General features: G+C 39.4%; 1 protein-coding gene across 1 annotated transcript; it reads right to left on the bottom strand.

Annotated features, from left to right (window-relative positions):
* Positions 1-8,772: 8,772 nt before the first annotated feature.
* LOC138907909 (uncharacterized mitochondrial protein AtMg00810-like) lies at positions 8,773-9,684 on the bottom strand. The gene has a single exon (XM_070198533.1). It carries the CDS (start codon positions 9,682-9,684, stop codon positions 8,773-8,775), a length of 912 nt encoding a protein of 303 aa, XP_070054634.1.
* Between the last annotated feature and the right edge of the window lie 1,179 nt (positions 9,685-10,863).

Here is a 10,863-nt window from a genome sequence, read left to right as displayed (position 1 = left end):
GATACCACATGACCGAAGAATGCAACCAAATCAAGCCAAAACTCACACTAGGAGAATTTAGCATATAGATTCTTCTCCCTCAAGGGCTGGAGCACGATCCTCAAATGTTGCTCATGATCCTCCCGGCTGCGAGAATACACCAATATATCATCAATGAAAACTATGATAAATGAATCAAGATAGGGCTGAAATACACTGTTTATCAAGTGCATGAATGCTGCTGGGAAGTTGTTAGCCCAAAAGACATCACCAGAAACTCATAGTGGCCATAACGAATCCTGAATGTCGTCTTTGGAATATCTGAAGCTCGGATCTTCAAGTGATGATACCCCGATCTCAAATTAATCTTGAAAAATACCCTAGCACCCTGAAGCTGATCAAACAAATCATCAGTACGCGGTAGTGGGTACTTGTTCTTGATGGTAACATTGTTTAACTGCTTCTAGTCAATGCACATCCTTATAGAACCATCTTTCTTCTTCACAAATAGTACCGGTGCACCCAAGGTGACACACTAGGCCTGATGAAACTCTTATCAAGCAACTTTTGAAGTTGTTCCTTTAATTCCTTCAACTCCGTTGGTGCCATACGATATGGTGAAATAGAGATGGGTTGAGTGCCTGGTACTAATTCAATACCAAAATCAATTTCCCTGTCAGGTGTCATACCCGACAGGTCTATAGGAAACACATATGGGTACTCCCTTACTACTGGAACTGATTCAATATTATGAGTATCAGCACTAACATCCTTCACAAAGGCCAAGTACGCCAAATATCCCTTCTCAACCATCCGTTGAGCCTTTCAAATATAAAATAACTCTACTGGGAACATGATCCAGGGAGCCTCTCCACTTCAACCTCGACAACCTCGGCATAGCTAACATCACAATCTTAGTGTGACAATCAAGAATAGCATGACATGGTGACAACCAATCCATGCCCAAAATCACATCAAAATCGACCATACTAAGCAACAAAAGATCAACCCTAGTCTCACAACCTCCAACAGTAACCACACATGACCGATAAACATGATCCACCACAATATAATCCCCGTGATCACGGTGTCGGAAGCAACTACCTCTAGACTGGTGGGAAATGCATAGCAACGGGCCTAACCACCACTTGACTAACCTCCCCCTCTAAGGTGACCTCATCCCACACGGCCTCCACCCCGTGATGGCTGAGTGGGTGGTGTAGCAAAATGGTGCGAAAGTCATAGTCTGACCTCCCTGTTGCACTAGACCTCTGGAAAGACAGGGTCAATACCTCCTCGCGTGCCCCATTTCCCCACACTAATAGCAACCTCGAACTAGGGATGACTGCAGGGCTTGAATCGGACCCCGTGAACCAGAATAACTACTTGAAGAGCCTACTACTAACTAACCCTGAACTAATAGAGTGTGATAAGAGCTCTGAAGGGGACGTGCACTATAGGATGACTGAACTGGATGAGCATTGTATGAGTTGTGGCTAGCTGATGAACCACGAGGAATCTGACGAGTTGTCTGAGTGGGCTTAAATAAATGACCTATGCTGTGATGTGACTGGCCTCCAGATGAGGTACCACCAAGACTACTCGAACCACGGGGCCTCTTTCCCTATCGTTCTTCATACTTAAGCCGGTGAACCTGCTTTAAACATCTAATTATCTCCATCACCTGGTCAAACCTAGCATCTGTTTCAGACTCCCGGGACAAACTGTAATGCATGCCATAGTTGAGGCCATCAATGAACCTCCTGATCCTCTCTCTCTTAGTGGGATGCAACCATACTGTATGACGTGCTAGATCTGAAAATCTCATCTCATACTGGTCACTGTCATATCTCCCTGGTGTAGCAGCTCAAACTCCCTACACAGCTCCTCTCTGCGAGTCCGTGGAACAAACTTCTCTAAGAAGAGAACAGAAAACTCATACCATGTAAGTGGTACTGCACCAGCTGGCATGCCCAATTCATAAATCTCCCATCATCTGTAGGCCATCACTGTCAGCTGAAAGGTAGTAAAAGCAATTCCACTAGTGTCCAAAATACCCGTTGTGCGAAGAATTCAATGACAACAGATCTGAAAAATCCTGAGCATCCTCTGACTCTCCTCAGCTGAACTCGGGTGGATCAAGCTTCCTAAACCGCTCCAACCTCTTTTGCTCCTCATCAGTAATAGGTGGACCAACCTCAGCCGAGCAACAATAACTGGCTGAATTGGGAATACCCCTAGTGTCTAATAAACCTGAGCTAGCTCCTCCGGTATATGGGCGGGAGTCTAGGCTCCTTCCACAGCCTATGAGGTAGCTAGTGCAACTGGTGCCACACCCGTCTGAGCCAAACTCGTGCACACATAAAAGATCTTAGCCAATGCCTCTTGAATACCAGGTATAACAGAAGGCACACAGAAGGTACCGCTGGTGTCTCTGAAGGTCCTACCAACTCAACAATATAGGAATCCTGCTCCTCCACTGGAGCATCTGGTGGCTCCACAAGTTTTGCTCTAGCTGCAGTGCGAGCCCCCACCTCGGCCCCTACCTCAGCCCCAGCCTCTCGCTGCCCTAACTGGTGGTGTTGGTGCCTGCCCGCCTGATCCGTGTGAATTTGTCCTCACCATCTGTGAGAGAATAGAAGAGTAAGGATTCAAATATCTAAATTAATATATTCGCACGACAAGAATGCAAGAAGGTGAAGTTTCCTAATAGTTTGGTCGCCTCTTGAAGATAAGTATAGATGTATCCGTATCGATCCGCAAGACTCAACTAAACTTACTCATCACTCGTGAGACCTGACAACCTAATGCTCTGATACCAACTTGTCACGATCCAAACCCTCACTGGAACCATGACGACGCCGAACACTTATTGCTAGGCAAGCCAACAGTTTCACAATAATGAATAATTCAATAAACAGAACTTAATAATCTCAAAAAACAGGAATATCATGAAATAGCTGAGAAAAACAACGATAAAATAACTACAACCATCCAAATAACTCGGTGTCAACAAGTACATGAGCACTACTGAATGTCAAAATACAAGGCCAAATCCTCTAAACAACTGTTTGAATAACTGAACAGTAATAAAAAAAGTAACGAAAGGACTTCCAAGGTCTGAAAATGACATAGCAGCTACCTCGTAGTCTCCTCAACCGGAACCGATGTGAACTCTAGCAATCGCTGCGTCCAAAAGTACCTGGATCTGCACATGAAGTACAGAGTATAGTATGAATACAACCGACCCCATGTACTCAATAAGTAACAAATCTAACATTGGGCTGGAAGCAGTAATGAGCTTAGAAGAAATTGTTAGTGACCAACATCAATTATCAATAACAACTCAGGACATAATGGAATCAGTAAAAATAAATAACTCAATGATTTCAAGTTCAGCTAGTTCACATTTACGGAAATTTAGACATACTTCCCATATATAACAATCAAAGCCCAACACAGATAAGATAGTTCATTTATCGGAGAGCTTGAGAAAAATACTTCTCTATGCCTACATGTCAAATTTATATGTAAAATCAACATCATCACAGTGAGACCATCAAGAATGACCACCCTCACATTGCCTGGCACAAAGCCCCTCACTATGACACACAACTATACTCACCACTATACGGGTGCTTTGCATAAATGCCCTGCACCAAAGCACATATATATCACTGTGCCCGTGCTCACTGTAATATCATACTCCGAAAAGGTGGATCCTGGCCCAAGCACTAATTAATAACACATATAACCGTTGCAGCGTATAATCTGATCCAATTAATAAACCATTGTGGCATGCAAACCAATCCAAATATCACTCACAATACGACTCTATGGCCTACCTCAGTCTTCAACTGCTCAAGTCCCAATGGTTCATATCTCATTGAACTCAGCCCAAACAATATCACATATAGAATGCAACAACAACATGTGATATGACAACAAATCATGTATAGAGACTGAGATATAATATGTGGATGGAGAATTTTGACAGAGTACATGACTACAATTAAGGCAACCAGCTCAAAGCAACAAGAATAGTCCTATCATGTCTCAAACAAAGGAGCACATACCCTAAACATGGTTTCTAACATGAACAATAACTCACGTAGTCATACAATGGATAAAACATGATACCAAAAAAAAACATGATAGTAAAACAAGGCATATATTATCCTAAAAACTACCTAGATCTTGAATACCCTCGTGTACGCACACACGCCCGTCACCTAGCACATGCGTCACCCCAAACACATATCAAGCACCATAGTTCTTAGGGATAATTACCCTCAAATTCAAGTTTAGATATCTTACTTACTTCAAAACGCGGAAATCAATACTCCAAAAAGCTCTTCCCAGGTGAATCGGCCTCTAAGTGACTCAAATCTAGCAAAAATAACTTAATATCATCAATAGAAGCCATAAGGAACAATTTCAAATGATAAATCTAAGATCTTGAATCAAATATGCAAAGTCAACCTAAAAAGTCAACCCCAAACTCGCACCCCGGAACCCGACCAAACTCACAAATTCTAAACACCCACTCCGATACGAGTCAAAAAATATATTTTTCATCAAATTCCAACGTCAAATCGACCTCAAAACATAAAATCTCACTCTCATCATAGTCAAAATCCTCAAATTCTACCTTAAATTTACATAAACTAGGTAAAGTAATCCATGAGTAATCAATATCTATCATCAGAATTGAATAAACTTCACTTACCTTTTCAATTGTGGTGAAAAGTCTTCCAAACATTGCCTCCAACCGAGCTCCATAACTCCAAATAACGAAAAATGACCAAATCCTTCGAATTATAAAGTTTGCCATTGATTCCGCATCTGCGGTCACTTAGCCGATTCTGCCAAGCTCGCATCTACAAGTGACCTCCGTCAGTCGACTTACCACATCTGCGGTCCACCCTTCGCATCTGCATAGTCGCATCTGCTATCCTTTACCGCAGATGCGCTTTCGCTTATGCGCCCATCTAACCACATCTGCGGTCCCTGCCTCTTACCAGCCAGACAAATATTTGAATGGTTATAGAACAAATGGTAATCAATTGCTGATCATCGGTTACGTTTGAGGTGATCGAAGGATGTGAACGTTGTGAACGAAAATCGGAGCGAGAATTGCTCCTGTTTGTAGAACGGTTACCTCCCGAGTTACCTGCAAAACTTGAAACCTCCGCACCTTCGCCCTCAGGTCTGCATCTGCAGTGTCGCATCTGCGACCGATCCTCCGCAGGTGCGAAAGCACCAGAAATCTAAAAACACACAGCAATGCACTAAGTCCAAAAATGAATCCGATAACCATCCGAAATACCCCCGAGGTCCCCCGAAACCCCGTTAAATCACACAAACCAATCCTAAAGCATTAACACGAACTTACTCGAGGCCTCAAACCACATAAAACAATATCAAAACCACGAATTACACCCTAAAGCCTAATGAACTTCTAACTTCCAAAACTCGTGTCGAACCCTATCAAATCAACTCTGAATGACCTCAAATTATGCATGCAAGTCCCAAATGACATAACAGACCTATCCCAACTCCTAGAACCAAAATTCAAACCCGACATCAGCAAAATCAACTTCCGATCAAACCCATCAACCTTCAAAACCCTCAATTTTTCATCTTTCGCCAAAAAGCACCAAATTGACCTATGGACCTCAAAATCCACATTCGGACATACGCCTAAGTCCAAAATATCTATACAAAGCTATTGGAACCATCAAAACTCCGTTCTGGAGTTGTCTGCATAAATGTCAAACTCCGGTTAACTCTTACAACTTAAGCTTCCAACATTAAATATTCCAATTGACTCCAAAACCTCTCTGAAACCAAACCAACCACTCCGATAAGTTACGGAACCACAAATACACACATATAAAGCATCAAATAGGGGTTTATGGATTATATATCGCAGCGAAGCAATTATAGTATCATATTCACGTGTAAATTAAACAATTAGCACACACGAAGATTATTCGAGTTACCTCTTGAAGCGTGAACAAAGCAGATTAATCTTGGTCTCCAGTTTCAGAGTTGCAAGACCACGACCTCAGCAAAACCTCCATAGGCTTCTACTGTGTTACCTAAATAATATCCGGAAAAAAAAAATTTCAGGTGGGCGAAATTCCAAGGAAGAAAAACGTGTAAAACCAGTGTCAAAAACGGCCAGCCCTATATGGAATATATATAGCCACATTTTTGAGGTTAAAACCCTTTTTCAAAACCTGTTAGGTTTTCTTCTTCCATTAAGGAAAGGTTTCCTTTATTTCATATTATTTAGGCACAGTAGGGACCATATAATTTAATTAACAAGGCTTCCTGTTATGGAATTAATTTTAAAATTTGAAATTAATTTCAACCATAATAAATCACGAATTATTCCACTAAAAATTCGTAATTGCACTCCTTAGTTCAATTTCGAAATTCTTCCATAAAATCTTATTTAACTCCCCATGTTAAGATTCAGATACTAACCAATCAAATTAAATTAATGATAATTTAATTTATTGATTACTTCCTTTAGACTTTCGCTTAACTTATTTCATGTGTCGGATACAAAATCCACCGGCCGGGTTTACACATGAAAACTTATAAGCTTTCATAAAGGAGTATCATCAATCTCAAAGCCCGAGACATGAATTCTATCAACTAATTATTACTTCGCCAATATATATCATTATTGTCCAATTTATCAGGTTTATTGACCCACGAAAGAATCTCGCCTTTTGATAAATTAAAATAATAATTGACACACACAACTAATAATAATTATATCAAGATTAAGAATATAAGTATATTGAATGGACTAGAGAAATTATTTTATTAAGTCAGTATAAAATACTTATCTCTAATTGATCCGTTCAATACATACAAAATGTACTAGCACAAGAAGTCGGAATTAAACCATTCCCATAATCTAGATAAATTATATTTAATCTTGTGCTACAACCATTCCGATGGTTTGTCCAATTCCATCATTAGATCGTGAACATAAACTTTATGACTTATAAGAACCGATGATTTAATCTTCCGTGTATAAGCTAAATACTATACACTAAATCATCTACTATATAAGCAACGGACGCACAGACAAATACATGATCTATTTAAAATAAAACTTTATTGAATTGAATAAATAAATAAATAATTGTTCCATAAAAAATACTATAACAATACGCATGGTTTGTAGTATATCCTAACAGGGGTAACAAGGATAAAATATTTAAAATAACCGGCCGGATCATTACAATGCAAAGCTTTAGAAAATTGGGTGAATTAGCTTTTTCATGTTTTGGTTAAATTAATGGTGTGATGTGTCAAGATCTTCACCGTACACATGCTGACACACTTGGAATAATCGGTAAGATAAATTTTATCGTTCATGTACAATATTGGCTAATATAGGTCAAGTTTGATAAATTACGCCAAAAGTTATAGAGTAGAGTGTCAATGGGACACGTAGGATAAAATTTCTATTTTGAATCCAAGATATAATAGTTTAAATAGATATTTTGGCAAAAATATGAATTTCTTAAGTCCAATAGATATGAATTTAGTTTAAAGTTCAACTTTGTTGAACTAGTCCATTTATCTGGCCTTTGAATAGTGAGCTTACTTTATTTGTGCAAAATAACATCATACCCTAAAGGTCCAAACTTATTCTAACAAACTATCTAGTCAGTTTACGCATGTATGATTAAAATTATATTTTTATATTTAGAGATTTTATATAAGTTTGTATAACCATTTTGGACTTGTTGGGATGATTTAGGTTAGAACGAGGGCTAAGGTGGGTTTTGGCATCATTTGACAGTTAATTAAAAAAGCAAAAAATTGCATCTCGTGCTCTGATGCGTGCAACGTACTCTCCTACGAGAGTTAATCGCAGTGGAAGTGTGCCACAGAGAGCCTGTAATGTTTATTTTTGAAAATTATAAATAGACCAATGACGTAATTTCAGACCTAGTTTTTGCCATTTTGAATAGGAAGGAGCTCATGGGTGGAATTCCAACTTTGGGATTTCGACCTAAGCTATTAATGTAATGATTTTTCAACATCCTATGAATATTATACTTGATTTTATTGAAAATTCAACCATATAATTATGAGTAATAAGGATAAATTCAGAAAATTTGACCTAACCTCCTAACTGAGTGGGTTGATGATTTGACTAAGTAATTAGATGAGAATCTAAACATATATTTGAATTCAATGAGCTTATGGGTTACCAAAATCTGAAATTTATTTCGGGTTTTGACTGGATTGACCGAGGGTCTACTTTAGAATTGACCTTTACTTTTTCTAAAATTATGGAAATGAACCACCTTGCCTGATTGAATATGTTATTAGATATTTGCATATATTAAGGTTACCGAAGGCCGTTTAGTTAGTAAATTTAACACTGCTAGGTTAGGAGACTTATAAGCTTTAAGGTGAGTAAGACATTTGTTAATTCTCACAAATCTGGAGAATTCGAAGAAGGAGAAGAGCTGCAACGAAGAAGTGAAGAGAGAGAAAAGAATTTCTGTTATTACTGTGTTAACCAATTAATGTCTAAATACACTGTATATTTATATATCTAATCTACTACTAACCAACCAACTACACTAGTTAATTAGCTTAACTATAGTTAACACCTAATGACATCTAACTATAGTTAAGTAAGTGACAATTGTACAATCACTAAGCTCCTTTACACCCCTCCCACACCCCCCTCAAGCTAGGGGTGATGAAGATGTTCTTCATCCCTAGCTTGGATAAAAGATAACGATGTTAAAGAATAGTGAGAGCCTTGGTCAGAATGTCAGCCTTTTGCTCGGAGGATGGCAGATACTGAACATGGACTAGGCCTTGAAGCACCTTCTCGCGGATGAAATGACAATCAATGTCGATGTGTTTAGTGCGCTCATGAAATACGGGATTGGCGAAAATCTTAATAGCGGACTTACTATCACAGTGGAGAGAAATAGGCAACTGAATATCCATAGCTAATTCTCGGAATAGACCAGCGAGCCACACAAGCTCAGCAACAGTGGAACCAAGGCTGCGATACTCTGCTTCAGCCGAGCTTCTAGAGATAGTGGTTTGCTTCTTGAATTTCCAAGAAATAAGAGATCCACCAAATTTAATCATATAGCCTGTGACAGATCGCCTCGTAACACGGCAGGAAGCCCAATCAGCATCGCAAAAGGCTGTCAAGGTATTCAAAGCAACATAAGACATAAGAATGCCCATGCCAGGAGAAGATTTGATATAGCGAACCAAACGAACAACAACCTCCATATGCAAAACCTTTGGAGAATGCATGAATTGGCTAAGATTTTGTACAGCATAGGCAATGTCTGGCCTAGTAATGGTGAGGTACAAAAGCCTACCCAACAAGCGTTGATAGACACTGGGATCACCTAGCAAAGCATCAGAAGTATCACCAATATGTTTGTCAAATTCAGATGATGTGAGCTTGTGACTAAGTTCTAAAGGAGAACCCACACGTTTTGCCCCAGCTAGTCCCATATCGGAGATGAGCTCTAAGGCGTATTTCCTTTGGTGCATAAGGATACCCTCTTTACTCTGAGCAAATTCAATTTTAAGAAAGTACTTGAGTTCCCCTAGATCTTTGATTTTGAAACTCTGTTGCAGCTTGTTTTTGGTTTCTTCTATCAAACTCAAATCATCACATGTCATGAGGAGATCATCGACAAAGACTAAAATCACAATAGTCTTCCCACAAGACCTCCCGGTAAAAAGAGAATAATCTAAATGGCTCTGAATGAATCCAAAAGAAAGCAAGGCAGTGGTAAGCTTCAAATTCTATTGTTGTGAAGCCTGTTTAAGGCCATATAGAGATTTAAGAAGTCGACATGCAGTTTGCTTCCCAGCAGTGCACTTGAATCCTTGTGGAAAGCTCATATACACCTCCTCGTGAAGATCTCCTAGCAATAAAGCATTGTAGACATCCATTTGATGGATAGTCCAATGCTTGACGACGACTATGGAAATAACAGCTCGTGCAGTCACCATTTTAACGACAGGGGAGAATGTTTCTTGGTAATCAAGACCCTCCTGCTGGCTGCAACCTTTAGCGACTAATCGAGTCTTGAACCTTTCAACTTCCCCAGTAGCCTTGTATTTGATTTTATATACCCACTTGCATCTGATGGCCTTTTTACTTTCTGGTAAAGGAACTACTTTCCAGGTGTTATTATCCTCTAAAGCCTTGATTTCAAGTTGCATAGCCTCAACCCAATGAGGATCCTTAGCTGCTTGAGCATAAGTTGTGGATTCAACTTCTGCTGAAAATCTGGTGAGAAAGCTTTGATAGAATTTGAATAATATGCCGATACTGACGTTGTTCCCTGAGTTAAGGTAAAAATTTCTTTATGAAGATAATACATTCATGAAGAATTCACTTTATCAAACCTCTCACGAAGATCTTCCCAGATTGCTCGAGAACTTGAGCGAAACAGAACACCACTTAGCATATCACGACTTATATTGTGCATCAGCCATGATTTGACAATCGCATTGCAACGATCCCACAAATGATTGAACCTAGTTCCAAAGGTATCTCTGGCGATTGAACCGTCCACAAAACCCAGCTTGTTTCATGTTAGCAACGAAACTTCCATAGCTTGGCTCCAAAGTGTGTAGTTTTTCATTCCGATCAATAAAATCCCAACGACAACGAATTCGGTCCATCAGAAGGATGCAAGTATAGAAGATGATTGTGATCAATCACAATCGATTCCTGCATGGTCGATTGTTCTTCAAAATCACGTTCTTCGACTGTATCTCCTGCCATTGAAATTAGGGCACAAATTTGCAAATAAATTTTCGTGAATCTCTCGATTTTCAGCTAAATTG

Source organism: Nicotiana tomentosiformis, chromosome 3 (genome assembly GCF_000390325.3).
Source record: "Nicotiana tomentosiformis chromosome 3, ASM39032v3, whole genome shotgun sequence".
NCBI classification, from domain to species: domain Eukaryota; kingdom Viridiplantae; phylum Streptophyta; class Magnoliopsida; order Solanales; family Solanaceae; genus Nicotiana; species Nicotiana tomentosiformis.
This window is presented reverse-complemented; position numbering and strand designations above follow the sequence as displayed.